This window comes from Aplidium turbinatum, chromosome 16 (genome assembly GCF_918807975.1).
Source record: "Aplidium turbinatum chromosome 16, kaAplTurb1.1, whole genome shotgun sequence".
Classification (NCBI taxonomy): domain Eukaryota; kingdom Metazoa; phylum Chordata; class Ascidiacea; order Aplousobranchia; family Polyclinidae; genus Aplidium; species Aplidium turbinatum.
This window is the reverse complement of record NC_137487.1, coordinates 3,338,169-3,360,318: the sequence shown is the minus strand read 5'-3', so window position 1 is coordinate 3,360,318 and position 22,150 is coordinate 3,338,169. Positions and strand designations below refer to the sequence as shown.

General features: G+C 37.0%; 1 protein-coding gene across 1 annotated transcript in view; it reads left to right on the top strand.

Moving 5' to 3' along the window:
- LOC145785678 (histone demethylase UTY-like) overlaps positions 1-22,150 on the top strand; it is a 52,955-nt gene that overhangs the window by 5,340 nt on the left and 25,465 nt on the right. The window contains exons 2-7 of the mRNA XM_082597367.1: positions 11,700-11,760; positions 14,708-14,819; positions 15,912-15,961; positions 16,917-16,975; positions 20,784-20,904; positions 21,542-21,596. Coding sequence (XP_082453493.1) covers positions 11,700-11,760; positions 14,708-14,819; positions 15,912-15,961; positions 16,917-16,975; positions 20,784-20,904; positions 21,542-21,596 — 458 coding nt within the window. The remainder of the gene's footprint in view (positions 1-11,699; positions 11,761-14,707; positions 14,820-15,911; positions 15,962-16,916; positions 16,976-20,783; positions 20,905-21,541; positions 21,597-22,150) is intronic.

Below are 22,150 nucleotides of genomic sequence, written 5' to 3'. Positions count from 1 at the left end.
ACGGAAGCTTTGGCCCCCCCTGGAGAAAAACAGTTCCCGTGCCACTGACTCTAGCCCTACTTTTTTGAAAATCTATTGTGCAAAAAAGGTAGAACCGACAAAACACATACGTTATAGCCATAGGCGTAGCCAGGGGGGGGGGGCGAAAGGGGCCATGGCCTCCCCCCCAATTTTTCAAAGTTTGGATTCCGAAGTTGAACCCTTTGTTGAAAATATAATATAATGTTTGTATCAAAAGAGAGTGCTCAACTAGCTCCTAATATAATTTGTATAAATTTATATTGTTTTCTAAGACATCTGATTATTAACAACTCCCAAGACTTGTTTTAGACATGTGCACAGAAAGACACCAATAAATTTTGCAAATCGTAAATCGCGCAAAGTTTACCCGATTTACGCTTCTTTTAACTAATTTGTGGAAGCATTTTCGTTGTGATGGTCAGAACTAAAAACAAACTAAACTGAACGGCCACAAAAATGCGTAGCCTAACGATTGAGTCACTTCGGGTTAGAATTTGGTTAAAAAAAGAATCACCTCCTGGTGGGATTGAACTCATATCCTTGGGAGTAAGAGTCAGACAAAAATCGCACGCACCACTGACTCACTTGGCAAAGGCGGTTGAATTTAGAAGTTATATATTCACTTTTTCTTTCAAAGAGAAGGTGAAAAAAGAAAAAAATACGCACCAGCGGCCAGCGCGCATGCGCAGTAAAAGCGACGTAAAGATTAAAAAAAGGCATGGAACGGCTGTATTTACGGCGCCGTAAACGTAGCCACTTCCTTTATTTTTTCTGTTTCTTTTCTAGGTTTGGTGGCTGTGCATTTTTAAAATAGTGTTTTCCAAACAGTGTTTTATCGATGCATATTAGGGTGGAGTGAAATTCCTAAATCAAAAAAGTGTAGTTCTTAAAACCCGACAAATGGTCCAAAACCACCATAAAATTTGATTTTAGGGGGTTGCCACTTTTATTGTCCTGGCAACCGGCCACTAGGTGGTCTGAGAGGTCCCAATTTCTGAAAATAGCCATAACTCCTGAACCGAACATTCTAGAAACACGTGGTTGGTCTCAAAAGATGCAGAACTATCAAGTTTCTATAAGTCCTAAAAGAAGTTTTTGGTCTAAATCCACTAGAAAAATAGTTATCTGAAAAAAATCTATATTTTAGAGCAACTGCAACCAAAAATAAAATGCATTTTTAATGTATGTAAATGAGCTAGTTCTTTTGATCTAGAGGCATGATAAAAGATGCTGGTGTAATAACTGATGCAGATGAATCCTACGTGATTGACAGAAGCAAGTTGAGAAGGGAGCGAAATAAATATAGATGTATAGTGCAGAAAGAAGAGAAGAAGTACTTTGATTTGGTCGATAGTTTGTATTTTGATGGAAGAAAGAATGCCACTCTGGTTATGCTTATGGGGGAAAATGAAAAATTGTATAGATCGACACAGTTACAAGAGCATTATGCTATAGTTGGCGAGCCTGGAAAGTTTTACCTCACACATATATCCCCTGAGAATGGTAAAGGTCGCACTATAGCACAAGATATATACAACACAATCAAAGATACTGATTTAGAGGAAGCGTTGGTTATTGCTGGGACAGATGGCACTGCATCTATGACTGGTGCAAAAAATGGGTGCATCAGAGCTTTGGAAGAACTAGTGAACAGGCCACTACAATGGGCCATATGTCTTTTACACTGCAACGAATTGCCCCTGAGACATGTCTTTCTTAGTCTGGATGGGACAACTCAGAGTCCAACTACATTTTCAGGACCTATATTGGCAAAATGTTTGGTGGGGTTGCTTCAGACTGGCCAGTGGAAAACTTCAAGCGGATATATACCAAACCAAAATTTCCCAACACTTCCAAATGAAATTATTGATGATTTAAGCCATGATCAATACTATGGCTACAGAATATGTATGGCAATCATTCTTGGTACGGTACACACGGATCTAAAATTGTTGGAGATAGGTCCAATTGATCATGCAAGGTGGCTCACTCTTGCTGGGTCCACGTCTTTTAGGCGCAGACAGTTAGGCGCCGGTCAAATAGACGCGCACACTGTGGCGTCTGTATATTTAGGTGCGGAGCACTGTGGCGCCCGTTTATTTAGGTGCTACTCCCAGTAAAGTCTGCAGATTGTATCAGCTTGGCAGGTAGGGCAATGCTTTTCACACAAAATGTTATATTGAACAGAAAAATATGTTGTTTTGTTAATGTGCATGTGGATATGAGGTGCGAGACAACGCTTTACTACTCTTGATTTTAGCTCATCTCCACAGAACAGCTATTCATCCTGAACACAGGTTGCAGCCAGATGGACCTTTACTTAATCTGTTATCTTTCGCAATTACTTCTACTCGGATGGATTGGTCGTGTTGCGAGTACGTATGAGACAACGCTCTACTACATGAATACACTTCTATAGGGCATGTGAACCCTGGTTACAAGTTGCAAGCATAATGGTGCGACTTTGCTCGTTATTAAACCTAGTCGGGTTTTGACAGAAAACTAAGTTACTCTTCACTCAAGCCTACCACCCGCTTGAATATAGGCTACGGTATATTTTTTACTGATGTTTAGTGTAGTTATTATTTGACTTTACTAAAAGTGAACTCAGTAGCCTAATGTTCGGAAACTTGAATAATTTATTGATAAAACTTTCGCCGACGCAAACCTGGACTAACAACAAATAAATGCCGAACACGCGCATTAAAATACAATATATTTTTCTGTTCAATATAACATTTTGTGGGAAAAGCATTGTCGGCATAAGCAGCTTTACTCACGGAAGCCATGACATAATTTTTTGTTCAATATAACATTTTGTGTGAAAAGCATTGCCCTACCTGCCAAACTGATACAATCTGCAGACTTTACTAGGAATAGGCCTAGCACCTAAATAAACGGGCGCTACAGTGCTCCACACCTAAATATCCAGACGCCACAGTGTGCGCGTCTATTTGACCGGCGCCTAACTGTCTGCGCCTAAAAGACTTGCTCCCCTCTTGCTTGCCGAATCCTCCGATATTATACCTCAACAAGGAGACCATCCGAAAATTTAATACTCCTGGCTGAGTTCTGTGTTCATATCTATTTTCCTACTTGGTTTCAAATAAAATTAAAAAACAAAATCACTGATGGATCCAAGAATTTCTTCAATCTTGTGCAGAGAATTCTTCAATTTCCCAACCAACAAATTCGAGATATTTGATTGAAAGTTGTGCAAAGAAATGCATTCTTTGCACACCCTGAGAATATTCTTCTTGGGATGCTTTCCGATGAGGATGAAAATATCCGCAGGTTAGCAGTCAACAAAGTCCTGGCATTAAGGGGTAAAATACCTTTTGTAATAAGTGATAATAATTTTAAAGGAGGGTATGTTGAACGTGACGATGACAAGGGCGATGCCAACACTGATGCCAGATGCAGATCAATAAGGCGATTTCTATTACCCCGTCTCAACCTCAATGCCAAGTCTTACCACAGACTTGTTAACCTCAATGCAGTTGATATCGAAGAACCTCCAGCAATCCGAAATCTCACTGACTCGCTTATTGAAGAACTGAGGATGAAACCTTTAACATTTATACAACCCTGCCACAATCAAGCCGTAGAAAGGCATGTCTTCAGAAGCTTCCTCTGCTGTAATAGGACATATCGAAGAGATGGTATGATTCTTCAAAGAATAAAATCGAGGAAGCTGATGAAACGATTTGATACCAAGAAGCAATTTGTGTAAACAGGTCTGTGATGTGTATTTTGTATTGATCCTCAATGACTCTATTGTGTCAATGCAATAATTTAGCTTAATTTTAACACTGATGATGGATAATTGGATATAGTCTTTATCCAAAATGTCTCATGAAGATATGAGTCTATTTGATAATCTGTTGGCTCTTATATTTTAGCGTTGATTAACTAAACGCTCCACTCATTTTGCTCCTAAATGTATCTTTGCTTTATGCTTTTGCTCGTTCTGGGAGAAATGTACATTTTTTCACATAACTTTTTTCTTGTTGACTTTAGACCAAAAACTTATTTTAGGACATATAGAAACTTGATAGTTCTGCATCTTTTAAGACCAACCATGTATTTCTAGAATGATCGGTTCAGGAGTTATGGCTATTTTCAGAAATTGGGGCCTCTTCGGCCATCTTGTGGCCGGTTGCCAGGACAATGAAAGTGGCAACCCCCTAAAATCAATTTTTATAGTGGTTTTGGATCATTTGTCGGGTTTTAAGAACTACACTTTTTTGAATTTCAGGAAAAAAATTGTTTTCACTCCACCCTAATGCATATTTTAAACTTTTCGGTTTTATCTTTTTCTTTTGTTGGTGCCAACTTGTATGTTTGCTTTTTGTTCTCTAGATATGTCCGCACCAGCAATGAAAAATAAATTAAATTGAATCTTCATAGCCATCCAAGATGATTGATGTTTAAACTTCTGAGTTTCAGTTTATGTCATTCAATAGCACTGAAGATGAAAACAGTTAGTTTTGGAAACATTTTCTGAGCGTGAATTTGGTATCTACATTTTGGGCTCTTTATTTTTTATTGGATTGGCCAATGGCCAGGTGTTCCACCCATTTTGCTACGAAATAAAACTCATTCTAAGAAAAGTAAAGCATTTGACATCCTGTTGTGCGCATGTGCAAGCATTGCATACTTGCAAATATAATTTTAATGTGTTTCACTTTGTAGCTTTAACCAGTGCTCTGCAACTTTTTTTTACTTACAAACAGTAGGGATGGGCAAAATAGAATACCGAATACAGAATAACCGCTTGTAAAGCCTAACCAGTTTCAAAATGCACATGAAATCGGATAATTGAAACTGCTTTAACGATCGACTTCGTACCCCTCCGGCCTCCGTCTGGTCGCAACAAACTTGTTGCAGCGAAAGTAAAACTGTATATATATCAATTTAGTGCAATGTGGCATAGGAAAAACGCACGGTTTTGTTGTGCGCATGAAAGAGATCTTTCTTGTCAAGCGCTTGCAGTTTTCATGTCATAGTCTTGCAGAAGTATGTCCGGGTAGTTGGCATTGTCTTAGCTTTTATTTTTACTATGCCAGCGAAACAAAAGACTTCAATTGTTTGGGAACACTTTTCGCAACCAAACAGAGAAAATCTTGTTTGTTGCAAGCATTGTAAACACAGATTTTTAAAGTTGATGAAAAACGGCAATCAATCTTCAAAAGATTGCCGCTGCCACATCAGCTTCTTCAGAAAGATGTTTTTCAAGTGCAGGTTTAACTGCCACCAAGTTGAGATCCCGTTTGACTGGTGAACATTTAGAAAGCCTAAATTTGTTACACTGCAATAAGCAATTTTTGTGATGTTCATTGTTTTTGTAAACTCATTAAAATGTGTCGATGGTAAAAACTGTCAATTATTCTAGAATAGATATCTGTATTCTATATTCGGTTTCAGTATTCTAGAATAGCTAATTATTATATTTTGCCCATCCCTAACAAACAGTACCAGTACACTTAAACATGCAAGTTGGGCAGTGCACTTGGACTAGGAATGTTGTCCAAAATTTTTGAACTTCTTCTTCATTGAATGTCACACAGCCGTAGCCCAGAGCATCACGCAAGCTCTTGCTCTATCATTGAACTCGGCCAAATCCTGTGCAGAGCATCTTGCTTTTAGGACAGGCCATTCGAGTAGATGTTGCATCGTTTGCTCCTGTCTGCATTTGCAACTTGTGCTCCCCATGAAATACCCCCAGTGTCTCATCAAAGCCTTGACATTTCAGTATCAGTAGCAAATGGATTTTGAGGCAAATCATATTATTTCTTGTTATAATGATTAATCTCACATATTTACTATTAAAAAGTCTGTCTTGATAGCTTTGTTGGGTGATCCTAATGATCATTCCACTTTGCGAAAGTAAAAAGCAGCAAGATTTTCCAATCTCCATTTAACAGACAATCAATCAAAACATGAAGCATGAAATTAATAACTAACAATTGCTGCTGAATGGAAAAAAGACAGTGAAAAGACCACTAAGGATCACCAAGCTGCAGGGTTGAGAAAAACCCGGGTTTTTTTAAAAAAGCCCAACCCGCATGGTTTTTTTAAAAAAAAACAGGGTTTTTTGGGTTTTATTTAAAAAAGATGCAAAAAAGGTAGATTCATGCTTATTTCACCTCAAATACTACTTTTACCAATAAAGTGGCTCTCACTCACAGTACATGCTGGCTTAACTCAATAAAATAATGCACTAGGGCTGTTTAACTATGAGGCCTTCTTGCATAAATCAGTTTTAGCGTAGTACAAAGTGGCATTACTTGATTTTTGTACAGAAATATCCACTGTGTTTTCAATTTATCCTTGGAAATTTCCTTCACAATCACATCCTTAAAGGCATACTAAAGGAAAATTTCAAACCGGAATTAAGCATTAAAATGAGTAAACTGAACATTCAAGAATACATTTCAAAAACAATTACCCAAAAAAAGTTGTTTTCAATGGCGCTGGCAAGGCCCAAAGTCCAGTGTTTCATTTATTTTCATTTTTTTCAAAATGACCAAAACGTGCAAACACAGCTCAAGAATACGTCATAAAGTCCAGCAATAACAAAAGCCACGTTACCACATCTGATGTTTTGAGCAAACTGTCTGCTGTTTTGATGTTGAAATGTGCTGTTTTGATGTACATACATACATAGCCTACAGTCAAATCGCCCGCAGTAACAATTATTGCGTGATCGGTTGATTGCTAGACTTTATGACATAGACTTTATGACGTTCTTTACAGTCGCACGCTTCGTTGCTCAGGCCAATCTCGTTTTGAAAGCTCTGACAAAAGCACGCGCACAATGGTGGTCAGACCGCAATGGGGCAAAATTTTATTGAAAATCGTTTTATGGTAGCATGTTAAACACAAAGAACGTGGAAAATCGCCAAGTCAGGTTTTTCCTTTAATACCCCTTTAAGTCCTAATTTGAAGTTTATTTCAAGTACCATGTAGTACTTTGGTTCATTTTTTCAATTTTCTGATAAAAAATGGACAAATATGATGCTCTGGGTTTTTTATGTTTTTTTTGGGTTTTTTTAAGTGGGTTTTTTGAAAAAAACCCACCCGTTTTTTTTTTGGGTCAGGTGAAGTACCGACAACCCTGCCAAGTTGCTATCTTTAATAGGCCTAAGAACAAAACAAAAACTGTCGTATTTTTACTAGAGTTGAATTTAACATTAGACAGAATAAGGCAAAGTGAAATCCAGACATATATACCATAATCGTTTAAGCCAGTAGTTCTCAAACTGTGCGTCGCGACGCCCTGGTGCGTCGTTTCACTTTTCCAAGGGCGTCGCAGAATAATTCCGTTTCTTGGCTGAACTCAATTTAAGATTATAAAAATCAGGTTAACCCTATGTGGACCGCTGGGACGCATGTGTCCCATGCATTTAGCCGATTACACCGCAATTAACTAAACAATTTGCCACTGCTGATACCATAACGTAGTATTGGATGTCTATCCTTCAAAAAAAAAATTGGAAACTCTAAATCATTTTTCTAGGTGTAATTTCATTTTGAAAACACTGAAGAATTGAAGTTGCAAGTGCGTTTTTTTTCCCTTCATATTTGCGAAGTATGGGCCTATTTATTTACATTTGTCCAAGCTCGAGTCGAAATTTGCAAAATACTTCCCGGAAAATTTTTCCGCCAAATTTTTGGATTCAATGAATGACGATTATCCAGGTTTGGTAAAAGAAAGCACTGTGAATTATTATCCCATTCGCCACGTCGTATTTATGTGAAGCAAAATTTTCTGCCTTGGCGGTGATAAAACCAAATATCGATCACCAATAAACAATGAAAGAGAAATGCGGGTGGCAATTTCAAAAATTCTCCCAACATTCAATGAACTTTGTGAAAACAAACAAGCCCACACGTCACATTAAATAATAGGCCTATGCATTGCTTTTTGCTGTTGTATCAATAAACAAAACTTTAATCATAATTTTCTTCATTTACTTTTATTTGCTGGTGCGTCGCAAGTCCAAAAAACTTTTCTAGAGGCGTCGCAACAAAAAAAAGTTTGAGAATCCCTGGTTTAAGCATATCACCTATTTGTCAGATGTTTTGATATGATTATCTCATTGATATGCTTAACCAATTTGCTTAAAAAAAAAGTTTATTGTAAATGAGCGATATTGCTGGGAATGTGCATGTGCTAACTATAGACTGAAATGCACATTATTATCATTACAACCAGGGTTGAGAAAAACCCGAGTTTTTTTAAAAAAGCCCAACCCGCATGTTTTTTTTAAAAAAAACCCGGGTTTTTTTGGGTTTTATTTAAAAAAGATGCAAAAAAGGTAGATTCATGCTTATTTCACCTCAAATACTACTTTTTACCAATGAAGTGCCTCTCACTCACAGTATCATACATGCTGGCATAACTCAATAAAACAATGCACTAGGGCTGTTTAACTATGAGGCCTTCTTGCATAAATGAGTTTTAGTGTAGTACAAAGTGGCGTTGCTTGATTTTTGTGTACAGAAATATCCATTCCACTGTGTTTTCAATTTATCCTTGGAAATTTCCTTCACAATCACATCCTTAAGTCCTAATTTGAAGTTTGTTTTAAGTACCTTGTAGTGCTTTGGTTCATTTTTTCATTTTTTTGATAAAAAATGGACAAATATGATGCTCTGGGTTTTTTTATGGGTTTTTTTGGGTTGGGTAAAATACCGACAACCCTGATTACAACTGATACAATCCTACCGACTGTTCACAATTCTGGTTAAATTTGAAACAGTTTATTAGTTCTGTGTTACACAAACCAATATTATCAGCGAGTCCCAGAGCATGTACAATGAAAGCATTCTGATGCAATAGAAATTCCACAAAATTTTTATACTGCAGATGGTTTCGTAAATACAGTACAGCCACTTAAGGAAATATTATACACATCTTTTCAATCTCGCAAAGGATGAAACAGGCTGTTAACGCTAGTTTGATAGTAGTGATTTTGTTTACTTAAGATAAAGTTATATAGTCAGTTATCAGCATAGGCGTCATTTCAGGGGTGCGAAGGGTGCTTGAGCACCCCAAAATGAAAATCTGAGGTAACAACATAAATGTGAGAGCACCCCTGGGTCCTGGTTTGCATACAAAATACACCGATTCAAATAGAAATTTGCATTGCTAAATAACGTTTTTTTTTCTTTCTTGAAAGTCGTTTCACCAAAGCGCAATATTTTCAGTGTTTTACATTTGTGTGTGGCACGCAGCGCCACACATATCAAGGGCAGACATGATTGTACTATTGCGTAACAATTAAGCACAAACACGCGCACTGCGTCAAAAAGTGCCGTTCGAGAGAAAACAATTTGTCTGGCTCGAAGAAAATTGCTGTTTTGTACTCAAGAAACGTCTACAAAAACATTCTGCAAACGGCGTCAGATCTAATCGTTAGCCGTTTCCCTTCTTTATCATACCGAATGGCAGACTTGCTGCGAGAGCTGCTAGAGAATCCCACAATGAAAGAAGCCAATGTTACAAAAGTAAGCAAATTTTATGATGGTGACTGGGAACGCAAGGATTTGCTGCGTGAACGCAAACAGTGGTTCGCTTGTTGCAAACGTGACGATGATGTTGTGACAGTGAATATGCTACGTCAGAAATTCATTGCATAGCCGTCAATGGTCGATATAATGCCAAATATATATGCAGCTTTGGTAACTTACATTGTTATGCCGACTTCTTCCTGTGAAGCCGAACGTTCCTTTTCGTTATTACGACGCTTTAAGACCTACCTTCGCAGCACTCAAACGCAACAACGACTGAACAATTTGGCCGTTATAGGTAGTCATCGCAAATTGGAGGAGAATTTAAACATGGAAGAACTTGTCACGGAGTTTGTTTCCAAGACAACGACCCACAGAAACAAATTTGGATGTGATTAATTTATAGCAAGCCGCATTATAAGGCAGACGTGAACAAATTAAAGTCGAATATATTTCAATATTCAATGTAAGATCACTTTCGCCTCGCATGTAATACTTGTTTTCATTTCTATCTGATCGTTTGACATACCGCTGCAGTCTATTCGATTACACATACGACAAAATTATCTTTTATGTTGATTCGACGTTTCATGACGTAGGCTAAACATGGTTGAATTTACTATTAGATTGAGTCATTTGTTTTAACATTTTCCATCGGTCAGGTTTTCAATTGATTAGCCTATATATTGACAATTTTCATAAGATAACTTAGAGCACCCCTAATTTCGACAAATTTAAAAAAACATTACGCCAATGGTTATCAGTGCACATTATTTTTGTGTCCCCTGCTTTGCAGATTATGTGCAAATGGACCATTACATATAGTATTATATATATATCATAATATGTATTTTGTATATTGTATAATTCAGTGTCAGTTAATTTTTTTGTTCTTTGTTTGAACTCTGAACTCATCAGGATTATTATCTTCTCTAACACTACCGGTAATTGCAATGTTCCTCTGATGAAAGTAAATGCAAAAACATTAAAAGATTTTAATCAGCAGAAGATATGAAGAAGGCATCTAAAAGTTTGATTTGATATAGAACTATGAACCAGTTGGTTCATAATGCCCGGACAGAGTTTTCTCACTAAAGGTGTTAAAAAATTGAGTTAACATTATCCAAAAAATTAACCTGCAGTAATATTTCAGAACTACGTTCCTTGATCAAAAATCTGGACTACTAGCTTCTCTCTACAAGTTGTGCTAGGCTTACCAAAAAGGAAAATTGAATTTACTTTCATCAAAATCATGTTTTTCTAATTTGTCTGAAAACAAAGCATTGCTGAGTGCTGACACATTGTGACACAACATAATGGCTCAACACAAAGCATAGTAGGCTAGTCATGTGACCAAAACATGCTTTTAAAGTTTCCGAGCTTCCTACCAGTTTCCAGAAAATAGACTGGTTTGCAATGCCCCGGAGTTCATATTGCCCCGGTCTCCCCATATATATTATCGGAATGGCCCGTTTCGGTGAGTCCGATTCGGTGAGTCCGATCCCTTAACAGGGGATTTTTTCAATTTTTTTTTTAAATTATCGGGTACCGTAGCCTAATTATCATTACCGTTTTAGGGTTAGGGGTTAGAGGTTTGGAACTCACCGAATCGGACTCATCGAATCGGACTCACCGAATAGTAGCAGACCCATATATTATGGTACAATAAATACTAGCCTATCAACATGACAAAGAGAGTGCTCAACTGCTCAATGCAATGCAAAAACGCCAAGCAGAGCAATTAATATTGTTGTTATCCATCTAAACTAAACCTTAATAGCCTGTTGAAAGTGATTGGGAAAATGGTTTATATATATACACAATAATGTAAAGTTTGTGTACAATAGTGTATGTAATGGTAGGTCATATGATGCACTTTTTGGTAACAGGAAATGGTTTCTTGTCTTTGTTTATTGGGTTGAGGGATTTACGCGTTTATGCTTTCATTTGTCTTTTCAATGTTAGTAGATCATGGTAATAAGATACAAATGTTTGTCATTTACTTTAGGGTGGCTGTTGAGTCTCTTGTTCAGAATAGTTTTACTCAAGTTGCAACGAAAGGCGACAGCACTAATAACAGTGTGCAGTGTTAGATGTTTTGACATTTTCCCATAGTTTTTATGTTTGTCGTATATTAATTTGTGGCATTGTGGTTGCAGTTGTTTGTTTGGAAAGCTTGTTGGACCTGAAAATGACAACAAAAAGGAATTTCTGAAAAAGGTCTGTACACATTTTGTTTAGGTTGCCTACGTTTTAATTGATGTGATATTTTGTAGCTGTGGCATATAAGTTATACGGGTCTGCTACTATTCGGTGAGTCCGATTCGGTGAGTCCGATTCGGTGAGTCCGATTCGGTGAGTCCGATTCGGTGAGTCTGATTCGGTGAGTTCCTAACCTCTAACCCTAACCCCAAACCCCTAACCCTAAAACGGCAATGATAATTAGGCTACGGTACCCAATAATTTTAAAAAACATTGAAAAAATCCCCCGTTAAGGGATCGGACTCACCGAATTGGACTCACCGAAACGGGCCATTCCGAAGTTATACAATTACAAAGTTGTGTGCATATTATATGCCTCTATAATCCAATTATAGTTGGATAATGCTGTTACTGAAAGGGACAACTTTTATGTATATATATATTTATTTTGTCTCCATTGTTGCTTGTTTTTACTGAAATGACTTGCAGCTGCAGTATTTAGATACTCATCATTACTCAAGCTATGCTGATGCATTGGATATGCTTTGAGGAGATGATTCTGCATAGCATATACCGTAACATCTGTTAAATTGGGCTACTGTGTTTGTGTACAAAAACGTTGTATGGATTTTTGTTCTACTTTTTGTGATGTGAATGTATTTTGCAGTTGGGAACCGAATTATGTTTGCAATCATTTATAAATGAAATGCCAACATTTAGTTGTTACAAGATAGGATGCACAATTGCACATCAACAATTCCATTCTTCACAAACCACCTGATTTTTACGGAATATGTTCCATTGTTCCTGTTGCACTGCTACAAATAGTACATTCTTCAGTTTCACATGTTTCTGCTTTATTCTTTTCGCAACAAACGCAATTCTGTCAACTGCTCAAATACTGAGAATCTTACCAAAGCTTCTTGAAGCATCATTAAATGACTTCTTTTCTGTTATACAAACTTTGTAACTAATAAATAAAATGCGATGCAATGGTGAAATAACTAATTTAAGCTTTTATTTTATTTTACACTCTTCTTATTTAATCTTTTTGTGAAATAATCTGTAGTGAAGGTATGTTTGTTCCTCCATTGCTCTCATGGAGTTTGGGATGGAATCTAGTGACACCATTAGCCACAGGGTTGGATGGAAAATTGTGTTTTTAATTGTACCTCCATCGTGAAGATTAAATTATTATCTGGCTGTTATTATCTCTTGCTTCCGTCTACCAAAAATGTGTAGCTGTATTGTTAAAGAAAAACGGGTTTGAGGTTTTATATGCTGGAAACGGAAAAGCCTACAAGACTACAACAAGTATTTTGAGGCAACCTAAGATCTGAAACGAAAGGACATAAGTATGGACTATGGGTGGGAAGTATCTAAGCCTTTTGAACCGAACTTGCAGTATCCATGAAAACAACGAGTTGGAAAGATGTTTGTTGTTTATGTGTGTAGATTATTGTAGAACTGTTCAACAACTAATAATGGATAAGATAAAGGAGATAAATATCTAAAAGAGGATGTGGAGACTGCATTAGAGGCCGAGGGTATGGAAGCTGTCGATAAGAGGAATAGAGGATGCTCACAATAGAGCATAGACCAATGTGTACATAAAAAATTCACAGTAGCGACCACACATTGTGTGATTAAAGCCATAAGCTGAAGAAACATAATGAAAAATGAGAAAGTTGAAGTTTGTAACAAACTAGTTAAATTTGCAACATTGAGATAATATGCTTTGAAGAGAAATATTGTTTTTTTCATTAGCCAGTCAAAAATAGTTTGCAACTAGGCAAGGGGATCTGTTGCAAAGTTTGCAAGTGTTTTCAGTTTTCGGCAGTATTCAACATAATTTTACTCAAAGCTTTCATTATTTTTTGGAGGCAATCAGTTGATTAAAAATTTTAATAGGCAATTATAGGTTAGTGGCAAGAACATACATAAAAAGAGTGGTTTTTGTAGTGATGTTTCAGATGACAGCAATTTTAGTGTGAAAAGTATTAAAATATAAGAAGCATGTCATGTGCGTATATCCAGGTCTCTAAGCTCGTTTATTTTTTCGGGCGACCAAATTCTCGTGGCCGGCAGCCAAAACAAAAAGCCCGTTAATTTGATATCGTGTTTTTATGTGCACTCAGATAAGAAGAACTCAAACAAAGAGCTGAAACATATTTGCAGTTGTATTTAAATTCACTGCTTTCAAGTATGTGTAGAGCTAGTCTTCGAGTGTTAATAGGTCGACAACCACTCTCATACCTACCTTGTTTGTGAAAAAAGATTGAAGAGAAGAACATTTTGAATACCAACCAAATGGAGAAATGAATGCTATCAATTTTGCCATTCACTTGTGCGAGTACCCTTTCAGATTTTTGCGGTGTGGTGCGGATGCAGTATGACATTTTCAGATTTTTTACGGTGCGGGCAGCGAACAGATTTTTCCTGCTTGCGACGTCACTAGAATCTGCTTTTCATTCTTCGTTTTGTAAACACTAAAAGCGCCATTAAGCCATATCGCTTTTTGTACAGCAGCCGTCTTGTAACAGCTGTTGTGCTTCTCTCGTTTTGCTTTCTTTGCTTTATCAACTCTAGTATGTGTGCTGGCGCGTTGTTGCAGTTTGGTGGGTGTGCAGAATATAATACACACACCCTAGCTCTCTTTTTTTCTAGCATTTGCAAGTTGCAACAACATGCACTGCAGACTACAGGCGAGAGCAGTGTTGGCGAATCGCCCAGGCGCAGTGAGCTTGCACTGTCATTTTCTGATACTAGCATACTTTCCTAACCTCCCATTTCCTTTGTCTGGTTGCAATCAACAGGCATTTTTTGCCTACTAGACAAAATTGAACCGAAACAATTCCATCATCTTCTATCCAAGTGTTTGTTGATGTAATGAAATGGTCTTCAATCACTGCTTGAATATGTGAACATGCAGCTGCATAATGACATTTTATTTTGATATATTTAGGGTGTTTCATACTATGAAGGTGTGGTTACCTCTAGTGAAGGCAAGACGATAGATTGTTCTGTGTTTTGCAAGTTAGGACATCTGCACTTATTGCTTGAAGACCACAATAAGGGTAAGCTTGACCCAGTTCTTAACACTTAAGCCATCAATTAGGTCTACTGTTTGATCTAATGAGTAGCAACAACTGGATAAATATTTGCTCTAAGCAAATAATAGGGCATAGCTGTACCAGTGTACCACTCCACAAGTGTAGTTTGAGTATTGATTAAATACATACTATCTTGTGATTGCTACTGTGCACACCTAGTTTTTTATAATTTTTATCTAAGATTTCTACCATTAAATTTATCTTTGAATGTAGAGAATAGAATATTATGCATGCACACTGTGACATCAGAATTTGATTTATTTGTCTTACATATTTTTATTTTTGATAGCTTTGGTAGAGAGTTTGTTTTGTTGAACCATAGACAAACAAAACAAAGGAACTTTAGCAGGTTTAACATTGTTTTATTACAACGACATATAACATAATTTAAAAATCAATTCAAACGTTTTCGACGTGTATGTGTGTTTTCATCAGGAATTACTTAAATCTGCAATATACACAAAATGACATTATAACTCTGACTATGCAGTATAACTGTAGCGACACTCGGGGCTGAAAAGCACAAATTGAACATTTTGAACAAGTGATACAAGAATGATTGCGGTTAAGTTATACATACTGCAGCAAACAGATACTTTACACCTCATGTGATCTGCTTCCTGTCGTATAATTTACTCGTAATCAATAACCATTCTGATATCACTTGTTCAGTTTGTGCTTTACCTTTACAGTCCGTAGTGTCATTACAGTTTAGTGCATAGTCATATTTATCTTTTAATTTTACATTTTAATTTATGTAATTCCTGAGGAGGACACATGTACGTACGGTCGTGCATGTTGAAAATGCTTAGTTGATTTCTTAAAATTAATTAAATTTTTAAAACTTTTAAATTCACAATTTAATCTTTATCATAATATTTATGTGCAATGATCATGAACAGTGATGCATTACATCCAACCCTGACCATAAGGAAGGTACACAATGATGATGGTATGGACACAATTCATATGTTTGAAAAACTACAAAACATTTTTCTTCTACTTTGTATTTAACTTTTCAGATCAGTAACGCATTTATTTTATTACTTTGTTCAGCATTGTCCGCTTACAGCAAATACTACCACCTTCGAAACGACTACTGGAAGGTATGTGCTGGAGTTTATCTACCACTAACTAATTGCCTATTCATGATAGTTTTTTTTTCACTATATCTTTACACTTGATTATAACTAATCTAAGAAATAAATTTAGGGCACCGGCTATTCGTCTTTTATTTTATTTCTAAAAAAGGAGAATTGACAATGAAAGTTATTTTTCAAAAAAAAAATCAAGTGGTGTTGTGGAAACCTTTCTCCCATAAAATGACAAATTTTACCTTGTTTTGGTTGTTTTATTTGCACACTTCTTTTTGTTTAACCTTAGCAAGGCTTTTGTGTCTATTGAAGTTTAAAACCAGAAATTTCACCTCTGGTTCAATTCCAGCTCCAGGTTGATATAGTTTTACAGCAGTTGGCTACCAATGGCGTTCTTGAATCTTGATAGCTTTAATTCTTCTTGTATCAGTATTTCAATGTAGATTTAGAAAATGATTTTTTTCGTGTAAAATTGAAATGTTGCATGTTTTAATTGCTAAGATTGAAAAGTTACTAAAACTTTGCTATTTTAAAAATCTTTCTTAACGTAAAGATTTGCTGGGCTACTGTTTATAGAATCCAATGGTAGAACAAGGTGTACCGTGTTACTTGGACACTAACACTTTCTTTAGAAAAATTGAATGTCGTAATGGCACTGTGCTGTGTTTGTAGCATCGTGACCAGTTGACCATGTAGTTTTTCATTAAATTCTGTTGGTTAGCTGCTGCTGATATAGGACACACTGGCCCTGTAGCCTGTATGTTGTCTGTTGGGTTAATGTGATCGCCATTGATTGAAGCATATTTTTTCTGCATTTGCACTTTTTTCTTTTAGGATAGATCATATTCAAGACCCCTTGCTCTACTACCCTAGACTGCATTAAGTGCATTATATCATACCGTACATTGAAGGTCATCAGTGATACTTCTTGGATGACCTAACTTCCTATTAAAAACTTGCATTTCAGGATTCCGCATTCTTGTTTGGCTTTGGAATTGTGTACAGCCACTTCAGTGCTTTTCAATGGTAAGTTTCAGTGTTTCAGCGGCTATACAATGCGGAGCGCAAACAATCTTGGTGCTATTTTTTATTACTCTTACCAGAATTCAGTAGAGTATGTTCTCTAAGCTATTGTGTTTTGCTATTATATTATTAGCTAGCATTTTTTGTTTGCTGTAAGACAGTCCCGCTGTATCTGCTTCATTTATTTGCTTTAGCGTAACTTATGAAACGATTGTCATTTAGGCTTTCATTATGCAGTTTAGCCAGAGTTTTTCAGATTAAATTTGTACAAATCTACAAGTTCATAAAGTATGGGCCAGCGCCCAGCTGTATCGATATTGACTAGCAACTTATCTTAACGACTTGACTGTTATCATAATCTAGCACAGGGCTTCCCAAAGTGGGGATCGCAACCCCTTGAGGGGTCGCGTAACGAACGTCGGGGGGTCGCAGAAAGTATACAAATTTTACACAAAGCACTGCATATTAACACTGATGTGTAAGATGCTGTGAAAGTTATTACTGTATACTGTAACTTTATTAAAGAGTCATGCACTCAATAGGCTACCGTGCCCGTATTTTGTAAATTTATACAGTGAAATAAGGAATTAGAGTTTAAAACCCTCTTTGCTGCATTGTAAACGTGGATTTCAAAGCTAAAGCTAATGCTTTAAAAAGTTATTACAGTAGGCCTACCGGTAGTGTTAAAAAATTAAGACGTGATTTTTCCAACGAAAAAAGTTTAGACTTAGTCCGCCCTTTTTGTGAAGACATTTTTGGAAAGGCTTTTTAAATCATGCCATTTGTCAGGTTTGTTTGAAAAAGGGAAACGAATTTAATTTCTCCTTCCAATGAGAAAACATCTATGTTTTTACTTTTACATTGAAATCTAAAGTTGGAGCATTCATCAAAAAATTAAACATCTAGAAACAAAAGATTGAAAATGATTTATTTGAAATATATATATTCTCATTTAGCTTACTGAGAAGTTTTTGGCTAACAATGGCGTGGAATCAAATGTTATTAAGCCTCTGGTTATCGACACTTGTCAAGACTGTTGAAAGAGTTTAAAAAGCATTTTCTTCTAGAATTGGACAATACCAATTTAGATTGGATGCAAAACCCATTTGCAATGCAAAAACAAAATACCGAGCACCTCTCTTTAAAATCTCAAAATTTGCAGATTTATCTTTTGACTTTTCAATTTTCGTGGCTTGAATTTTCTGGAAAAAAGTTTCACACTTTTTGGCTTAGTCTAACGTTAGAGCGGATTATTCACCGTTATATGGCTTAACAGTAACCGCACTCCTGCCGTTTGTCTCCACGTGTGCATGTCTGTGTTTTCAACGTTTATAAAATACCGTTCCAGCCTAAGCAACATTGGAACCGCATTGAGACCAGCATTAACAAACATCGAGCGACTTGCTTTGTAGCAGAGAGCAGTCGCACCCACCACACTGAATAAATGTGTTAACTTTTTGGTTTTGTTTCCAGCAGGCTACAAGTAGTAAAGTAGTAGGCTTCGATTACGGATAGCTTGTTGTTAGTTTTCGTTTAAATTAAATCTTTCAATAAATATCACAAACGTTTATTTCGCATCGTTTATCCTTTTAACCGTATAGGGTCGCGGAAAATTTTAGGAGATTAAAAGGGGTCGAGGGCAAAAAAGTTTGGGAAGCCCTGATCTAGCGTACGTAGTAGGCTAGTAGACTGTCTTCAATCAAATTTCAAACCTCTTACTTTGGCAAGGCCTGTGATGTGTGCAGCAAAAGTGCGTCGTGTTTGAAACAAGTGCTTGTGTATAGCACTCTGCAGCCGCAACAGTGAGCTACTAATCGTAGCAAGTAGCCATATACAAGACATTGGCTGTTGAGATCGACATACAATAATTCTACGGTTCTACGTTTTCTACGGTTCTGACATAGAAAGTCCTGAACTATTCTTTTACAGAAGAGTTCTCAGCTGCTTTGTCAGTAACGAAAAGAGGTTTGCTCAGTAAAAGGTGGAGAACCACTGGCCAAATGGAAATGTCTAATTTTTCCCTATTAGCATTTATCACTTTGGTTCTCAATGCTGCCATTAGCAAAATATAGTCATTAGCGTTGTTATCTGAGAATCCATTTCGTTAGCAGCACCTTCGGCTGGCGCGCGGGAAGATGTATTTACGAGTACCTGAAAAAGAGAAATGGAAAATACGCGAAATCGATCGAGAGTAGACTTTTATTTCGTCTGTTGTGAGAATAGTTACGGTACAAGTATAAACAATCGAATAACATAACATTGTAAAAAATAAACTCCATCACAGACGTAGACCAAGTCTTCAAAACGAATGTTACCGATAAAACAGTCTAGCAAATTCTAGCTGATCCTAGAGTAATATTGCTGCACACGAATAGGTTGCGTTCTCAATTCACTCAAGACTAGAAGCTGCTTGTATGTACTTTGCCATGTCTTCCATGCTGCGGATGCTTTTAGAATGATTTGCATGAAGCAATCTACCGCAGGAAAGCTTGAAAGTGGTTTCTTGTATTCTTTCTATTCATAAAACTAGAAACTTGTGGGACGGACTAGCAGCAAGACTTTGCTATGGTATTTCGCACAAGACCAGGCAAATCACCTTTGAACAAAGGATGATTGAAGTGTGGCAAAGGTATTGAGTGTGTCGAAACAAAATGTTTCATGTGTTGAACTAGTCAATAGATTGGAAGATAGATTCCATTGTCTGACATTGCGACGTGACAAATTGGACATGATTGAGCGGGCACGTTGTAGTGCACGACGCTGTGCTATCGACCGGTGTCTGCTTGTACCTGCAGATGCACGCAGCGCTTTTCACAGGAGGTCCTGGGTATTGGCGATCTCGCTTTGTTTGTGCACACACGAACGCAGCGTTCGCACTCCATTCATCGTTGAAGCGGCATAGAGTTAGCAACGCTTGGAATGATTGAAGGCATTTAGTGGTTCAGCGTACTGTAAACCGCAGATATTGACGTTGTTCAGGAGCGATCTTCCAGGCAAACAGATAGCAACGTTCTTGCTTGACCCAATTTGCGGCTTCTCTAATCAGCTCAAAGCAGTTTCAGACGGTTTTGCACTTTTGGATTGCAAGAATATTTGCGAAGCGGCAGCACACAGGATGTGCTGCATACATCTCAATAGCATGCAGTCGAAGTTAGCTTTCGACGCAGTTCAAACCGTGTTTCTTGGAGAGGTGTAGTTGGTTGTCTATTTTTCTGCACTAACGCCGTGCTTTATTGCCTAAAGCAAGTTTATAGCTTACAGCCCACCAATTACGTTAGAACAGTATTGTGTATGCAAACTTGCAAAGTATTCTGTTGCATAGCGCATAATTTTACCACACGTGCCGTTCGGCTTCTAATAGACAAGTCCCCAAACTAGCAATTAAACCAGCAGTTGCGTTTCTGTCAAAGAAGTACAGTAATAAGCCGCCGGCGTCCTTAGCTAATAGTTAAATAGTCCTTCTGTAGCTGTTCTGTTACAGTAAGTTTTAAATAATGTGTAACTTTGAGATGTTTTTTGTCTATTCAGGGTTAGGTCTTGGCTTGGAGGCCTGTGACCACTTACGATACATTAATTTGATCATGGTTTTAAGTTTAGCCTCAATAAAATCGAATAGTAAAAGAATGTTGCAAAGTGTTTTTTGAAAATAGAACATCGTCAGTGTAGGAGAGTATTCAAGCAACGCATGCTCTAAATCTAAAGTAAATCCTTGTATGAAAGTGACAATATTTAGTTTTGTTCCCAATTTTATGTATGTCAGTGTGATGAACTGGTTTTAAACTGATATATTAATTGTATCATTTTACCTTAGGTCTATAACTCTATTTCAACAATTGCTCTATAACGACCCTGGATTTTCAAAATCAAAAGAAGTCCACTGCCGGCTTGGACTTATCTTCAAAGACATTGGACGTAATCATTGTGCTGTAAAGGTGAGGTTGCCACTGTTATTACAGTACCATGCAACGGGATATTGTGATTGTCTCTGGCACATAAGTCGGGTTTATATCGCGATGTTCTGACAAAAGTTCTTTCACTTCCAAGTCCATATGGTTGTACTGAGCAGGGTATGCAATGAGAAATAGACTGCTTCAACAATTTAGTTACTTATATATAGATTATAGTCAAGAAAATTACATTCCAGTCTATACGACCTTGTGGATTGCTTCATTTGCACTGCAAATTGTATTGAAGTATGTGTATTTAGCAAGATCATCACTGTACTGTAAATATATATGATACATACAGTGTTTTGTTATCGACTTTTGCTAAGTTATGCAAACGATTAAGTTTCGCTTTTAGCAGCATGATTGTTGCTTATTCACAATGTAAATAGTAACGACCTGTTTTAACATGATGCTGCGAAGTGCGAGTTCGTAGTGGTAATAACGATTTGCACTAGCTTTCGGAACTTAGTTTTTTGCTATATGACGATGGTTAGTTCGGAATGACGTGTTATAATTTTTTGCCCACCAAGATCATTATTTTCTAGTTGCTCATTGATTAAATTGTAAGATGATCCCACTATTGTTCATTTTTTGTGTTTAATGCCATTTCTTTGCATTTCAGCACTTCTATCGTGCTCTGTTGGATCACAGGAGTTGTAGCATCAGCGAGTCGGAAAGTAAGCGCTGCATGTTTTGCATTAATTATATCAGCGTGGTCCAACTACTTTTGACTTACGGGCCACTTTACAAAAACGTGACAACTTGCGGGCCATTTCCAATAAAATGATAGTGAGTGCGTAATCGAAATTGTTAAACAATAGCAAATAGAAATTTATTGCAAATCTCTATCAGTGAGATGCCTGTGGTCGAGGTTTCTCTGTTACTATCGTTTCTACATCAATTTCAATGTTAGTGGTAGCAAGTCGGAGACCATCTTTCAGTGTTTCTTCTATCATTCAATTTCTGTTTTTAGACTTGACTTGCTTCATTCTAGATAATGTACTCTCACACATGTATGTGCTTCCAAACATTGAGTGTATTTTGAATGCAAAAATTTTCAGTTTGGGAAATCTATCCTTGCTGACTAATTTCCAGAAACACTCTGAGGTTTCATTCTTCCTTGACAGCAAGAATTGGTTGCACTGAAGCTCGCAGAGTTTGAGCTGAAGTTCTGGTAGCTGTGTTTCCACATTAACATCCATAGGATTGTTATACAAATGGAGATTAGGTT